Source organism: Lytechinus pictus, chromosome 13 (genome assembly GCF_037042905.1).
Source record: "Lytechinus pictus isolate F3 Inbred chromosome 13, Lp3.0, whole genome shotgun sequence".
Lineage (NCBI taxonomy): Eukaryota > Metazoa > Echinodermata > Echinoidea > Temnopleuroida > Toxopneustidae > Lytechinus > Lytechinus pictus.
This window is the reverse complement of record NC_087257.1, coordinates 5,840,169-5,858,184: the sequence shown is the minus strand read 5'-3', so window position 1 is coordinate 5,858,184 and position 18,016 is coordinate 5,840,169. Positions and strand designations below refer to the sequence as shown.

The 18,016-nt window shown below is 36.7% G+C and overlaps 1 protein-coding gene across 1 annotated transcript; it reads left to right on the top strand.

Annotated features, from left to right (window-relative positions):
• The first annotated feature begins 8,154 nt into the window (after positions 1-8,154).
• LOC129274937 (uncharacterized) lies at positions 8,155-14,279 on the top strand. The gene is made up of 4 exons (XM_054911692.2): positions 8,155-9,170; positions 10,745-10,922; positions 12,276-12,477; positions 13,055-14,279. The coding sequence occupies exons 1-4, from the start codon at positions 8,928-8,930 to the stop codon at positions 13,113-13,115; spliced, it is 684 nt and encodes a 227-aa protein (XP_054767667.2). The 5' UTR covers positions 8,155-8,927; the 3' UTR covers positions 13,116-14,279.
• Positions 14,280-18,016: the final 3,737 nt, after the last annotated feature.

Genomic DNA, 18,016 nt, shown 5'->3' with positions numbered 1-18,016 from the left:
TTATATTGTCCTGTTCACCCGTAATGTATTGTCATAATTATGCAGTTGAGACGTATCCATTATTATAAATAAAGCTAAAGGTCAAATCCACACCAGGAAAATGCTGACTTGAATAAATAGAGAAAAATCAAACGAGCATAGTGCTGAAAATTTCATCAAAATCGGATGTAAAATAACAAAGTTATGACATTTTAAAGTTTTCGCTTATTTTTTCACAAAACAGTGATATGCATAACTAGGTGAGTCAGTCGATGATGTCCATCACTCATTATTTCTTTTGTTTTTTATTGTTTGAATTATACATTATTTCATTTTTTATAGATTTGACAATCAGGACCAACTTGACTGAACAATAAAAATTGTAAACAATGCTAATTACACATGTTCAGGGAGGAATTATTCGTTGTATCACTTAACAATGAAGAGAAAATTTTCATATTTCATATAATAAAATACAAAAGAAATAGTGAGTGGATGACGTCATAGTCTCCTCATTTGCATACCAGCCAGGATGTGCATATAACTGTTTTGTGAAATTAAGCGAAACTTTAAAATGTCATAACTTTCTTATTTTACATCCGATTTTGATGAAATTTTCAGTGTTATACTTGTTGGATCTTTCTCTTTGTATTAAAATCTTTTTGTTGGGGTGGACTTGTCCTTTAAAGAGATTGTGTCAGCACCCAAGTAGCGGGAAAGTGTAATATTTTTTTAGAATTTATGGGTATGAATTTACAATTAAGAGGTAAAAATCTATCAAAGACGGGTCCTGGGCAGATTTTTTTTTTTTTTTTTTTTTTTTTTTTTGGGGGGGGTATAAAGCCGCATCTCGAGTATGGACTTCCCAATGTGATATTCATTATTCAAAATCTAATATTATGTATCTATAGAGATATAGTTTGGCTAACCCGGTTTCAATGGGTTGCCAACATGGCGCAATTTTTTTTTAATTGAGCTTGCCTAACAAAGTATTATGCGCCATGTTGGTAACCCATTGAAACTATGTTGGCCAAACTCTATTAATTCACCTGAATATAATATTGGATTAACGCCCTCTAATATAGATTTTTTTTTTTTTTTTTTTTGGGGGGGGGGGCTGAAACTCTTTTCTTGTAAATCTAATGAGATCAGGACTTATGTTATATATACGAACATCAAATTGGGAATTCCATACTCGACATGCGGATTTATATGCCCCCCCCCCCCTCAAAAATATTTTTAAACTCTGCCCGGACCTGTCTGTGTTAGTAAATTTTATACCTGTAAATACCAAATTTTTGATTGCAGCTTTTCCACTGCATGGATGTTGTTACAATATCTTTAACTTGAAACATGAACAATGAAATAGTCGATACAGATAATAAATACTGAGTCCATTAAAATCAAAATCAGGGCTCCAGGCTTCAGTAATCATTGGTAATGATACATTCATAATTCTGCTGTTACTTCACACGTGATGATGAGGATGATGATTAGGATAATGAGGATGGTGACGATGGCGATGATGGTGATGATGATGAGAATGAGGATGATGATGAGGATGACGGTGAGGATGGTGATGAGGAGGAGGATGAGGATGGTTATGATGATGATGAGGATGATGATGATGAGGATGATGATGATGATGATGCTGGTGATGATGATGATGATGATGATGGTGATGATGATGAGGATGATGATGATGATGCTGGTAATGATGATGATGCTGGTAATGATGATGAGGATGACGGTGAGGATGATGAGGATGATGATGAGGATGACGGTGAGGATGATGATGAGGAGGATGGTTATGATGATGATGGTGATGATGATGGTGATGATGATGAGGATGATGATGAGGATGATAATGATGATGATGCTGGTGATGATGAGGAGGAGGATGAGAGATGAGGGGAGGAGGAGCAGGAGGAGGAAAGTTGGTGATTAAGGCCGCGAATAATGATTAGCAAATATGAAGATGAAGATTCTGCTGCTTATGACAATGTTAATAACGATTAAAATAATTATACTTGCTTATACAGCGCTTAACACTTTATCGGAAGTCTCTAAGCGCTCTGCAATAATGCAGCACACTTAAATTACGCATGCTGCGTTTCAAGGAATAAATTCCTACCAGGTACCCATCTCACCTGGGTTGAGTGCAGCACAATGTGGATAAAAACCTTGCTTAAGGAAAACACGCCATGGTTTGGAATCGAACCCACGTCCCTCGAATTGAAAGACGAGAGTCATAACCGATAAACCAGTACGCCCCACCAGTAAAGGATCACAAGACGGTTGTGACAAAATCAAAATAATCTGAACCAATGACATACGATCAGAGGAAACATCCAAACCCGTCAATCTCGTTCACAAATAATGCCACTCGACCCTTCGTTTCCACAGGGTGCCTCTTCAGAACCAAAACACAATTATCAAGCAACCCTTACATACCCTGAAATAGATTTACATTCTTCAAACTCGACATTTCTTTGAAAAGTTTGAACGGGGAGGTGTTCTGAAAAATGCGAAATCGATTAAATTAACGTAAAAAATCAGTCTTAACTGGGCAATTGATTGGATGGGCATCTCGCAGTGCAGGGGCAGATCCAGCGTTCACCAATTTAGGGGGGGGGGATGTTTTTCAGCCATATTTTTCCCGATCGGCCGCTCGAAGATGATTTGTGTTTGTTTCTATGAAGGGGTAGTCCTAATAGTAACTTTTTAACTTTATTCTTATATTTCAACATACAAATATTATATCATGATCCTTATTTATATAACGCGAGCGCGAGGTTTACGATTTCGGTAGCTTTTAACTGTTATTGCAGATTCGTTATTGTGACAAGTTTTATGAAACGGGCCCCTGATCGGGGTCCAGACTTCGCAGCATTCATAAATGTTTGGCATTGACCTGACAGAAAAATAGGCCTAAACTCTGGGGGCAGTATGAGAGTATGCATACATTGCAAAAATATAGGGAAATGAAGAAAAACATAATTTTCATAATGTCCAATGTAGATACATTAAATTAATGTTTCTTAAGGTTTGAATTACCTCTATTTTCTGGAGCTCGGTCGCTTCGCTCATTCGGACGAACATTTCTAACTATCATAATGGGTATAAGTATTTATTTATTATTCATAAATTGAAATTCTTCTTGCTTACATGCCGTGCAAATACGTAATAAAGACAACAAATTATATTGAACAAGCTATGTAAATCACCTAACAGGTAACGCGAGCGCGAAGCCCGTGCGATTTTTTATGTAGTGACATAAACGATTTTTTTATTTTCCAAGTCTTCCCCTCATCTTATTTTATTCACTCGTCTTCCTCTTCTTCTTGTTTTCTTCTCTTTTTTTTACTCCGCGAATAGGGGGGGGGGGCGGGCCCCTCGGCCCCCTTGATCCGCCTATGCAGTGGTGTAATGCTCCCACCTCCCCCCACGTTCATGTCTGCACCGACGTATCACCATTTTTTTTGTATACGCACGCAAAGTTGTGAAGCAACAAAGTATGGAAATTCAATTGAAATTTTAGTCCGAAAAGCGAGATTTCCTGCAAATCCTGCTCATAAAACTCAGAAAAAAAATTACTACTAAATTAAAGGTATACAGATGATCACAAGCCTAGCTTTATAGGATACTAGTAAAATTAACAAAGTCCTTGACATATACTCAGGGTCTAATGGTATTAAAGGGAAGTTCCGGGATGAAAATATTTATATCTAAATAAATAGAGTAAAATTCACAAAGCAAATCTTGAAAATTTCATCAAAATCGGACAACAAATAACGAAGTTATTGAATTTTAAAGTTTATCAATATTTTGTGAAAACAGTTATATGCACATCGTCATGAATATTCATTAGGTGGGCTGATGATGTCATATCCCCACTTTCCTTTTTCTGATGTTATTACATGAAATCATAAATGTTTCATTTTCTCATACTTGTGTAAATGATGTGTCTCCATTATGATGAAATAAGTTGCGGTAATAAATAACTAATGCACTTGATCAGTTGTCAATCCAATAATATGTTTTAGTTCTTGGTAGAAAAAATTTGAAGAAACCTAATTTCATATAACAAACTACAAAAGAACAAGTGGGGATATGATATCAGCCTACACCAAAAATATTCATAAAGACAGGCCTCGAACTGTTTCACCGGAAAAATACAAACCTTTAGAATTCAATAACTTCGTTATTTGATATCTGAACATGAAAGATTTTTCAGCATGTTGCTTTGTGAATTTTACTCTATTTATTTAGGTATAAATATCTCCTGCCTGGACTATCTCTTTAATAAAAGTAAGAAATTTCAACATAAAAAAATGCTTGAAAAATCTTAAATCAAATCATAATCTAAATCCTATGACTCATTGAAACGTTTTTTTTGTATGTTTGGTCAGGTTTATTATTTAATTTATTATTAAATCAATCATGTCTTTCTCTTATATCTCCCACATTTCAGATACTGCAATAAACTCATCTAATTGCCTTTCTTATATATATAAAACCACTGATATGGCTTATTATGTAAGCAATGTTTATTGGCATGTTCCAAATGTAGATTGCATTGTTTATGTTACAGGTATATGAATGTATATAATTTGTTGTCTTTATTATGTATTTGCACGGCATGTAAACAAGAATAGTTTCAATTCATGGATAATAGATAAATACTTATACCCATTATGATAATTAGAAATGTTCATCCGAATGAGCGAAGCGATCGAGCTCCAGAAAAGAGAGGAAATTTTAACCATAAAAAGCAGTAATTTTATGTCTCTACATTGGGCATTATAAAAATTGTGCTTTTCTTCATTCCCCTATTTTTGCATTGTATGCACACTCTCATATTGCCCCCAGATTTTAGGTCTATTTATCTGTCAGGTCAAAGCCAAACATTTTCGAATGCTGCGATGTCCGGACCCCGATCAGGGGCCCGTTTCATAAAAATTGTCAAAATAACGAATCTACAGTTAAGAGCTACTGAAATCGTACAATTTGATTGGCTAATAGAATAATTGCGCATTTGTTGTTATTTACAACAAATCTGTATGAATTTGCACTCGGGCAAATGAAAAGAAGGAAAGAAGAGGATTGCGTAAAAGGCTAAAGGTTTCCAAATATCTTGTCAAAATCAATTCTAAAATTAGTCAGATTTTGTTGTTGTTGTTGGGGGTATATTTTTTACTCAAATTGTTTCCACTCTCGCAATTATTAAGAAAATTTGTCCCATCTGTGTGATTTCTCTATATTCCAATTATTTTAGGGCTAATTTTAATTCAATTTCAATTTAGTATACATGTAGATCCATTGTGAATGGTATGCATAAGCGATTAGATGTATGAAATGATTTTAGACCGAATTGCTTTTCTTAAATTCGCTGAATAAAGGGCCCCAAATGTCCATTCATAAATCGGGAAGAATCGAAAAAAAGAGCTTGCGAACTGGCTAATTGGGATTAAGCTTAATTTTTATATAGTTTAGCGAGGTGTTTTGAAATGTCAGTGTGTTTCAACTTGTTTTTTATTTAGGTTTTTAATCATTATTTATACCTGAATTTTCTTCCACCTCTCAATCAATAAATTTTTCACCTTCTTCTGCTTTTATTAGCGATAAACTTCACCGAAATGATACTTATTCCATCTTGACACCTGCATGACAGCCCACCTACATTATCAATAATCAAGGGTTCTTGGTCCATTAAAGTCATCTTCTTCGTGCGCCCTGCTGTGTTTGAGAGGGATCGTGGATTTCATCGGAAAGGGGCATAACAGCGCTAAACCAACTAATCCCGGGGGTAAGAGCTATTACCCCTGTCAATCATATTCGGCTTACCTGGGGTGCATGGTTCGATCCGCATGAAGATCGTGCCAGGAAAACGTCAAACCGATCGATTTATAATTACCAAGAATTCGAACCTTTTCGGCCGCGGCGTGAATGTAGAGCGACTTTTACAAGATTATTTTTTGATAATGTACGATTTTTCTAGTTGAAAAAATGACAAATTGCCGAGGATGACAGTGAAATTTACTTTTTTAACACTTTCATTGCACGATGGGTCCAACATACGTGATTATTTTTTGAACACTCTAAATATCAAGGATGTAAAACAAATCCCGATCGGCTGTGAATCGCTACTAACCGAAAGGTAGATTAAGATTTAAACCTTGTGGACTGGAATTTTAAGCTAAAACGTTTTTTTTTATCTAAGTCTTTGAGATTAAAAGAGAAGTCCTGAGGATTAAAAAAAATTAACCTAAGTATTGGCTGGTCCTCATACACAGCCGATGTTGATTTTCTTTCTTCAAATCCTTAAAATTAAGAGTAAATCAACTCGCCTCATTCATAAACTCGGCCAAATGCGTAATTTCCATAAAACTTCTGTTTGATGATCTGTATGTAAATTTTTTATTTGGTTACTTTTGGTAGTTTGGTTACCTCGTGTTTTTACATAGGCCTACATCACCGTAATATTGGAAATGGAGCGCCATCATGGTCATGGATGATATCCGAGCTACCTGACTTCAAACAAGACACGTGCCCACGTTGGTACAAATAATGCATAAAGCATTTTCATTTATTTGATGCAAGATCTAAGAGCAAAATGCAGTTAAAATGCATTGGTCAAAAGCCTTGCCGGGAATCGAACCCCGGAATTTCATGGTGTAGTCGGGCGCAATTGACCACTCGGCCACGGCACCTTCCTGCCAATATTCATGGTATTTGTTTTATTCTGATCGAATAACTGATCGCTAATCGTCGTTTTTAGTTTAGAACGGAGTTGGTTTGTCTTGTGTTGATCGTACAATAAAAAGGATATAGTCTGTATTTCCAATCAATCACCAAATCGAGATAACGAACCATCATCTCGTGAGCAAATTTGTTTCGAACAAATTATGTGTCTTTTTATATTTAAAAAATGTTCTTGCCAATCAATCATCATCAAACCAATTAATCGTTCCATTTAACAAAATTGCGTTTTTCCCAATCGTTCGATACCCTTCGAAATAACAATATAGTCTGACTCCTGGCTTTTATAAACTGGTGGGGTTAAAAGTAATGTGGTCGAAAGCGCTTGAGTACAAATATAAAAATGCGAGGTTCGAAACCACGTCACAATATTCATCTTGGCCTACATGAACATTATCTACATTGGACCTTCATGTCCCTCGGATGGTGACGTCAAAGGTCGGCCCAAAATTAATGTAAGAGGAAACCAAATGAGCGAGCAGAACTTAGCGCAAGGAAGTCAAAGGGACACAATCTTTATTCAAAAATAAGTAACGAGCGAGTGAGCGAATTCGTCGAAGAAATTTTGACCTTCTTGAATTGAAAGTCCGATTTTGTGAGATTGGGACACAAATTTGGATGTAGTATAATGTTTTACCTTGTTCCTTTCCGCTTTTTTTTTCCTTTTTTGGTGTCTTAGTTGTGGAATTTCATTTCTTTCTTGGGGGTGGGGGCAAGGGCCCTATGCCCGCACCTAAATACAAGTATGTAAAACTCTTAACACACATCGCGCCTTCTCTCATTCGGAGATCATTATCCATTACTTTAATTTCGTATGGTTATACCGATGTTGGATATATTAGTGTTAGCATTTTTCATTTGGTTTTCTCTAATTTTATTTCATTATCTTAATTTATATCAGTTTGTTGATTGTAACATCGTTCTCTCCAGTTGTTTCGAACAGGTGAAATTAGAAGATACGTGACAAGCAAAATAGTAATGATTAGTTTTTTAAAGTTAATGAAAATGGAAAATTTATATTCACCTTAATACAAAAAAAAAGCGATATAGACGAGGATGATAATAGCAGGGTTTTAAATTGAAATTTAAAAATGTTTAAAAAAGGTTATGGGGTTCGTAAGAAAGGGGTGATTGAGAGAGAGGGGGAGTGAGAAAAAAAAAGTGGATGAAAAAGGAAAGGCAATATTTTTGGTTCCAGGAAAAGTTAAATAGGAATGGAGTGGCATTGCTCGTTTGAACTATATCAGCATCTTCAGCGAATATTCATGTTCTTTTGTTCGGAGGTATGTGATAAGAAACTGACGAAGTCCCTCGTCAAAAATGTTCCAATCATAATTCCCGTCAATTTGACAGATAATCCTAGAGGACTACAATATGAAAAGACGTCCAATAAAAGTCTTAATGTCAGAAACCATACACGGATGGCACGCCCCTTCAATACGGCCCATGTATACAATCAACCCTAACTAACGCCAATCACCGTAAATGACAGCTGTCCGTCCATTCAAGCCAGTCCCAACAATAGCGATTCACGTATTGTTCTCCGTGTCAGTCAGCTGAATAACAATACAGGTGTTTTTCGCACCTTTTGTAAAGAAACAGAGAAGGTACTCAAAACATGATTTAGTGTAGTTGTGATTCGCAAACCATTCAACCGGCGTACGGGTGAATGATAGACTATCGGCTCGAATTCTCTCGATTCGCCAGTTGAGCTTTGATTCTCAGACAACTCTCGTCACTTAAGTTATCAACAGAACAACCCACTGGAATTACCTTTAGCTGTTGTGCAGTTTTACGATCAGCAGCTCGTAACGAAAAGGTCATTCCGTCAAGTTTACGGCCATAAATTGGACAAAACGAACAGAGGTTCTGGAATGTAGTGCTTGACCCGATACGAACTTTTCGTCTTTATTGTAAAAATTCTTCAAGATTTTTTTTGGGTTTATCATACATCCATCCAGAAACAAATAGTTATTGGACCTGATGCGCAATTGAGGAACTTGCAAGCTGTAGACTGAAAAGCTCCATGCAAACACTGCAGTTGTAAACAAACATCCCTGAGGAATATCTATTTCTACATATTCATAATTATTCTTTCCTCGTCTGAGCTAACTCAGTTTTTTCCCCCGTCAAGAATTTATCGCGTCTTGTGTTCAACCTAAGTCATCCAACATCCATAACCAGAGATGGTTCGTGTTCTGGATACTGCCACGCTCTGCATCTTCGCGCTCCTCGCAGTGGTCATTGATGACGGCGATGCGTACATGTGGAATTGGATGTGGAGTGGATCTGCTACACAAGGTCGAGCTCCTCCGGGTATGATCGAGGACGGCGACGGACCCGTCGTCAACGGCGACCTCGACATCAGCCATCCTAAAAACATCCAAGGTCGACTTCTTGTCAACGAAACAGAAGCTCGGTATTATGAGGTAAGTAGATGGCAGAGGCATCTCATCTTCATTCGACATGTTTTTTTATAAACACTTAAATACCAATTTTGATGCGCTGTAGAGCAAGTAAATGAAAATGTCACTTCCAGGTTAAACGAATTGAGAAGAGTTCAAAAGAGCTGAAATGGCTACACTTGCTAAATATGACGTCATTATTATTATCATTTTCAAAATTGACTTACTTTTGGATTATTCATAACTAGTTTGGTCATTACTTTCTTATGTGCATGAGGCTTATCGCATAACCCTCACCAGTTTGGGTAAATGCTATTCTCAAGAGATTCCAAGAAATACTTATTGCAACGCAAAACGTTACCATCTTCTGGTTAGTGATTACAACAATAAATAACATGGGATTGATAACCACATATTTAAAACAAAATATATATTTAAGTTTTTTCTAATTATATGCATACGAAGCTACAAACAAAACGAATTGCGTTAAATTTTTCAATTTTAGGCCCTAGTCTTTTGTTTAACTAGAAGTTAGTAGAACGGTAGCCTAATTTTGAACGAGCCTAACCCGACACACCTCATGTGAACTTCCTACTTTTTTCCCCATGAGATTAATTGAATCATAAACTCATATCGAAACATTCCATATATAAATGAAATTACAGAGGTTTAAAATGCATATGCACGGTGACATACTGAGTGAGTTTCGAACATTGTGGTTGTCGTCGAAATGCAACATTTAATTCCTTGATATCTGTCAATTAATCGGGGCGCAATTAAAGGCCTATTGTTCACTTTCACACGTCGACGTGGGGCTATTGCTAGACTACAATGGGCCCAGGGTCCAATGTGATTAGATAGCGTTACAGGCTCAATAGGGAACGATGGGGAGTCGGGTCCTGATTTCAAAGGACTTCATTCTGGATCGATTTCTGATGAACTGTAGCATTGGAAACGAACCGAATCATTACAGACGCCCATCAGGATTCGACACCTCGTCTCTATCAATGTCTGATACCTTTAGTTCATTATCCAAACGCAGAATGTCACAGAGACCAGTCGACGCGTTCTGAAATAAAACTAAGAACAGTAAAATCGATACTTGGGATCCAATGTCCAGCCTAATGAGGTCGACGTAGAGTGCAATAGTAATTTACTATATCCTCCGCGGCGTTATGCTTTCAGCAAGTGAAGTCCGATATTTTTTTACCGAGCATTGACGAGACACTATAAAACAAACTTCTCTTCAGAAGTGAGCTACATGTTTAGGCATATCATGTTTATTATGTGGACAATATATTTGATTATCATGAATGCTTTCTGATTCCCTTACTAATGATTTTAGGGGAAGCAAGTTGCTGTGAATTACAATACAGATTTATCATGATAATTATCCCTTCACGAAAAAAAAATGTTGATTTGGTTGATATTGAGTAAACTGCACACAAGTAGAGTGTGTATAAAATTGAACAAAAGTGTAAATAATTTTTTAATGTAAATAGTTAATATCAATTATTGTATTTGCACTTCAGCTGTAAACATATTCTTACATAGTCGATAATCGTCCTCAATTTATCATTTATTTTTTCCACAAATAGGACCTCCCTTGCGACAGCGACAAGAAATGCGGCCGTGGCCGTTTCTGTGACCTGCATTACGGTGGATGTCATCGACATCGACGACCGGGACATCTCTGCAGACGAGACGGACATTGCCAGAAAGGATACGATTGTATGTTTGGAACTTGCAGCGAAACCATTCCAGAAAGAACGCTAGGTATGCATGATTCACTGGTACGGAGACCGGGGAGGTGGGCATTGGACACCAAAATATTCATGACGAAAAATGGAGGGGGAAAAGGAAAGGGATCTAAAAGTAAAGGCTGATAGTCTCTTCTTAATATTATGTCAAATTTGAAAAGAAATGAATAGATAAAGAAATGAATAAAAATAAGATTTAGTGTTTAAAAATATCAAACTTTTTGTTCTCTTGCTTTGCCCGCTCCCAGCTTTTTAGAAAATTTGCCCAGCACTTCTGTCTGGCCCCTCAAAACTGATGGGTCGCTCCTTGTGCTACTAGCATTGTCGCTAGATTGTTGGTCCATAAAGGCCTTGCACTAGACAAGTCATATACTAACAAATAAAATCAAGGCATAATACTATATAATTTTAATGATATTTGATAAATTATTTATCTGAGTTGCCAAAATATCAAAGCTTTGTGCACACATGAGCGTCTCAAGAATAAACAATCTTTGGTATTAATAGCGAAGTTTCTTAAATACATTCACCAAATACCAAATTAATTGGCAGTTTTACCATATCTTATACTGTTCCTCTTCGCCGCCTCTCCACCGCAATTACCTTTCCAGCATATATTTTCTAACATATCGAATGACTTTGCGGGAAGTAAATATTTGCACAATGTCCGCAGGCGTTGTATTGGTTAGTGTCAATATTTGCCGACAAAATGTCACGTTTTAGTACAAAATCGACACCCATAAAGTCCAAAATGCAACAAATGATCAGCAATATTTAACCGTAATCCATTTTTAAAAAGTGTGTTCTTACTGTGTTGTTCAAAATGCGTTTGAATCATGTGGGTAAAGTTTGAAAGACTGCTGTTACATATCTGGGTATGCATGTATGTAGCTTCACGTGCAATGTGTGTCATATCATTTAAATGAACATAGAAAGGTTAACAAAAACATACGAAAATAAACTTCATGTATAAATTATAAAATGGTTCAGCTAGGGCTTAACAATTCCCTGATTTGTCATAGTATAGGTCTACATGATTCGCAAAGAATTTGAACATTAAACTAACTTAGGTACGATCTTCTAAGAAATATATATCACATTAACGTAATCTAGAATTATCTGAGTAGGTTGAAACACACCCTGTACCATGCTTATATTTGAAGAGAGTTTGGCACTTACTCATTCAATCCAGACGAGTGGTTTAGGCGTGGAACACCTGGGGTGAGGTAGACAGTTCCCTCCGTCTCTTTCGAGTGATCCATTGATTGACAGCTCCTTTCATTTCACAAGCGTCACGTGTTGCGAATTTACCCAATCTAAGCACGGCTTGGAAAACTAATGTTTTTGGACTATTCCATTGTTCTTTTAGGGGCGCGATGCAGGAACGAAAAGGATTGCGGTAGCAACATGTGTTGTGCGAAGCAGCACGGTGAGTCGGTGTGCAAGCAGAAACTCCCCCTTCAGGCGAAATGTTACATCCCACCAGGCGGTATGGAATACGTCATCGATTCGATGTGCCCGTGTGAGGATGGACTCGTGTGCAGCGAAACGGTTGTCATGGAAAGAAGAGAGTGAGTGTTTTTTTTTTTCACATCCTCTCCTTATACTCCTCCTCCTCATCCTCCTTCTTCTTCGTCTTCTTCATTTTCTTCCCCTCCTTCTTCTTCTTCGTAATTTTCTTCCCCTCCTCCTCCTCCTCCTCCTTCTTCTTCTTCCTCCTATTCTTCTTCTTCTGCTACTGTTGCTTCTTATCCTTTTCCTGATTTTCTCCCTTTTATTATCATTTTTTTCAATTAGAATTTATTTATTCAAAATGTCTTTTGGTTATACTCTGTAAAAGGAATTGTTGGCACTGAATAAAAATCGTAATTTAACATCAGCAAAGATTTGTTCTTAATGATAATTTATGGCAAACAAACAACCAATATTGGCACCAATAACCAGATCGAGATGTAAATATCATGAATATCGAAAGTATCATAATGTTCACTGCTGCTGCATTTAGTCTTTACAAATTCGATTGATAAAACTGATTGTGTACCGCCAGGCGTGTTCAAAAGAAAGAAGCATTATCGTAACTTACGATTATTTTCCCGAATCAACGGTTTTGTAATAATTTTCCCTCTCCATTCCTTTTATTCCCTTCAGGCAAGAGTTCGTTCTTCGCTTTTGGACGGACCGAGGTCATATGCGATGTCAAGCCCGGTGAAAGTTATTCGAATAACCACTAAACCTGTGCTATACATTCTTGCTCAAGACGTACTGTGTGCTGCTCGTCTGCTTCCGAAGGTTTCCGAGTTCCTCCGATAGTTGCCGATTGCAACAAAATGTCTTCCGATATCAGTCGGAAGCTCGTCATGGATAGAAATGCTGCGTCAAGATTTCCGGCAGCCGCCAAAGCGACCGTGACGGAGCGCGACATTTTCTACGAAATCCAGCATAGTTATTCATCCATTCTTAATTTGATTGAGATGGTTATATGTATATTTCTGTCTGTGTAAGATATAAACGTTTGAGCTCTATTTCAAATAGAATTTACAATATAATCTTTAAAACGTTTGATATATAAATTATATTTTGTGAATTACTACATGTGATAGTGTGAATTGAATTATCAAACTACGTAGGTTATGTTGATCCTAGTACGCAGATCATTCTACCAAAAATACCACCTCATTATCGGATTTATATTTCACAATTATAAACTGAAACTACCGTGACTACACATAGAATGAAAGAAGAATAAATACTAGAAAGTTATGCGAACTTTTCGTCTAATTACTCATATATTACTATGACCAAGACGAATGGATTTCTTCAAGTACAATTTGTTTTATTAATACAAATGCAATTTTTGATTATTAAATGAGGATCAGGGTGCTTGTCGGGTGGTATGTTCGTTTTAAAGACGTACATAATCAAATAAGTTTTTTTTCTGTTCACTACTTAACCTACAATGACCTTATTATGTCATGTCATAATCTCTTTAGAATGATTGATTAAAAATTATAAATTTGATTAAGTTCAGCGGGACCTTTATTCCGTTATATAAACCATTAATATACGACAAAATCAACGACAGTTCTATATGCAACTTATAGATCAAAATATCAGTCAATGTTCAACGATCAGAAGTGCTCATTTACATGTTATATAGCCTTGCGTTTGATGTTATACAATTGTCGCGTGTCGTTGATGGCATCGGTAAGACATACACACGCGAGCTTCCTTTCATATAATAATTATTAATGCTTTATTAAATTTGCATCGATTGGGTAAAATGACAATGATTGAATATACCGATGCTATTTCCATATATGGATCTGATGAGTGTTGCATTATGATGAATGTAATAAAAAAACAGATATGTAAATTAACGTTTATTTGTTTCGTCACTATGATGTAATGGCTTACAGAGGAAAGGGGACGTAATCAACCTTAAAGAAAACATAGTGCTTATGATGAAAGTAATTTGATTCAGATATAGATCTAGAGGTAGAGAGAGGGGGTAAGTAGCAGAGAGAAACAGGGCCTTGGGAACGACTATTTTTTAACTGGGGGGGGGGGTGCTGATGTGAATTTGAAAAAAAATGGCCATGGAGAGAAAGGGAGGTACGCTGAGAGGGAGAGAGGAGAAGGGGAGAAATAGGGAGGGGAGAGAGAAATAAAAAGAAGAAGGGAGATAGAGAAAGGGGTAAGAAGAGTAATCAAAACGTGTCTATCACGCTTCATTAAGAACAAGGCCAATAGCTTATAATTGAACTTTGATTATGGTGGGGTATCATAATTATTGTGAAATAATTTATATCTATTTCCAGGGGCGGATCCAGCCTTTGCCAATAGGGGGGGGGGGCGGAATTCTTTTTCAGCCATATTTTCCCCGATCGGCCGCTCGAAGATGATTTTTGCCGGGATTTTTGGTTTCTTTGAAAAGTCACTTCTTAGATTATATTCTTATGAATAAATATAAATATATAATACCATAATCCTTATTTATATACACGTAATGCGAGCGCGAAGCGCTTGCAATTTTTTTTTTGAAATCTTATGTATTTTTTTCTAAAATTTTGATCATTCTGGGCAATGTTTGTTATCCTGAAAGAGATGTGTATGCAACTGAATAATTACTACGACCGTGAAGTGCGAGCAGAAACGAACTGATGGAAAACTGTTAAAGACTGTTTGCAGTTAGCCATGAAGACGTTACATTTTTTTAAAATCAAATAATGCGAGCGCGAAGCGCGAGCTGATTTTTTTTTACATTTTAACCTAAGGAATTGAAATTCTAAGCACTTTTTGTAATTTAAACAGAATAGGTATATAACTAAACAATAGATGCGAGCGCGAAGCGCGAGCAGGAAATTTCGAGATTTAGACATGCTGAACGAGACACTCTATTCAAGTTTTGTAAATCATGAAAAGGATGAGTAATTGGGGATCTTGCTTACATTAATAATGCGAGCGCAGATCGCGAGCAGAAAATTGTTATATACGTTTTGAACTGATCGAAAATGTACCTGTTAAGGACTGCTTGCACTTAGCAGGAAATTTCGAGATTTAGACCTGCTGAACGAGACACTCTATTCAAGTTTTGTAAATCATGAAAAGGATGAGTAATTGGGGATCTTGCTTACATTAATAATGCGAGCGCAGATCGCGAGCAGAAAATTTTTATATACGTTTTGAACTGATCGAAAATGTACCTGTTAAGGACTGCTTGCACTTAGCCAAGAAGACGTTACATATTTCAACAATAAGATAATGCGAGCGCAAAGCGCGAGCTGAAAAAAAATTGAAATTTCTACATAAAGAATGTAAAATTTAAATCGATTTTTGGAATTGTGAACAGAATAGGTATATAACTAAACAACTGATGCGAGCGTGAAGCGCAAGCGGAAAAAAATCGAGATTTAGACCTAAAAACGGGACACTCTATTCATGTTTTGTAAATCATGAAAAAGAATGAGTAATAAGGGATCTTCCTACATTAATAATGCGATCACAAAGCGCGAGCAGAAAATTTATGATATTGTGATCTGAAACTGGATAATGATTTAGATAGAGAACAAGTTGACTATCTGAATAAAGTAACATGCGCGCGCGTGTTTCATATTTAGACCTAGAATCTAGGCATTCTAAATACATCTTTTATCATGAAAATCAAAGCGAGCGCGAAGTTTGAGATTAAACTATTTGATATTCCGACCTGAAAAAGAGTCAATTTCAGCTCTATAATTTAAGCACTTTGTAGGAAAATTGTGAGGTGGAAATGGATTCCACTCAATAGAGAGCTGATATTTTTAATCACTATCATTACTTTGAGTTTTAACATAGGACCGGGACATCCTGAGGACATGCATATGAAAATGATGACTATCTTCCTATTCCTCTTGCTAAGTGCGAGATGAAACAAAGGACATTTTAATTATTAAATTAATATCTTATTCATTAATGCCTAATGAGGGCGCAAAATCTGATGATATTATGGCCTGAAAACTGGACATTTTAAGCACTTTTGTAATTTTAAATAGGATGCATCAAGTTAATATATTTTAACAATTAATGCGAGCGCAAATCGCGAGCCAATTTTTTTGAAAAAAACTGTCATGAAAAGTGAAGTTTAAGTAGTTTGTTATATAATCATTATAGAGACATCCATAACTCACAAATCAAAATGCGAGCGTGCAGCGCTAGCTGATACGGTTTGACAATCAGACCTGAAAAGGGATATTTTGAAAACTTTATGGAACACACAAAAATGATAGGTACCTGATAAATCAAAATTTGCGAGCGCGCAGCACGAGCAAAAAATGTTATTATTCAGACCATAAAACTGACATTTTACAGAGCACTTTTTAAAAACAATTTGTAAATCACACAAAATAATGAAAGTTCGATTTCCGAAGTGAAATATGTTTGTATATTGACTTCCAAACTTGATATTTAAACTCCATATTGAACCTAACAGGCAATGCGAGCGCGAAGCGCGAGCGAAAATTTTATACAGTGACATGAAAGATTCTTTTTAATTTCCAAGTCTTCCCCTCATCTTATTGCATTCACTCGTCTTCCTCCTCTTCTTTTTCCTCCTCTCTTTTCCCTCCTTTCCCCCTTTTCTTTTCTTTCTTTCCTTTTTTTTCTTTTTTTGCTCCGCCGATAGGCCCCCCCCCCTGGATCCGCCTTTGATTTCGACGAAGTTGCAAACCAATTTAACAACCCGTCTTCAAACGGTGAAAATATACTAAATACAAAAATAATGAATAACATGAAGAAAGAGGGGCGTGTGGTTACATGTTCAAGTATATACTTACTGTAGATAAGGTCGGGAAGGGGCCAAAGAGAGAAAGAGAAATAGAGAGTGAACGAGAGAAGGCGAGATGGGGGAGAAAGAGAAAGTTAAAAGAAAGAAAAAATATGAGAAAAAAGAAATATAATGACAAAGAAAGCGATGAAAGGAAAGAAATGTTAGAAGATGGACGGAAGTAAGGATTAGAGATTTTCTCAATTTTAAAGTTCATAATAACGCAATTGGAACCTTTCACAATTCCTGCTCCTTTGCTATATTTTTATCCCTACCCCCGTTCTCGCGCCCCCCTCCCCCCCCCCCACTATCCCCCCCCCCCCCTCGTTCTCTCTCTATCTCTCTCTCACACACACTCTCTACCTATCTGTCCGTCTATGTGTGTCTTTCTCTGTTTATCCACGGAATACTACTGTGTGGAACTGAGATAATTTTAAGTACGAAAAGTGCATAATTTAACTGCCTTGTAAAATAAAAATGACAGTGGATCAATTAGAAAAATAATTAAAGAATAACATTTTAAAATCGAGAGAGAGAAAGAGGCGGGGGGGGGGCTACATGGAGAAGGATGGTAAACACGAGAGTGTAGAAAGTGGAGGGAAGGAAGAGAAGAAGAAAATGTGCTGGGAATGGGGTGGGGTAGAGGGGGCAGACAGAACGGGGTGAATAAGTGGCTGACAGAATAAGACACGAGGAGAGTGAAAAGGAGACTTGGGGAGACCGCTAAGGAAACAGACATAGATTGATGATGTATAATTATATGAACACGAAGAGATAGATAAAAAGGAACGCGAGTGAGTGTTATATTT

Bases quoted from the DNA above. Each gene is read 5' to 3' on its own strand.
- LOC129274937 (XM_054911692.2), top strand. From the start codon at position 8,928: ATGGTTCGTGTTCTGGATACTGCCACGCTCTGCATCTTCGCGCTCCTC. The intron at 10,923-12,275 runs GTATGCATGATT...TTGTTCTTTTAG, and splicing joins CATTCCAGAAAGAACGCTAG to GGGCGCGATGCAGGAACGAA. The intron at 12,478-13,054 runs GTGAGTGTTTTT...TATTCCCTTCAG, and splicing joins GTTGTCATGGAAAGAAGAGA to GCAAGAGTTCGTTCTTCGCT.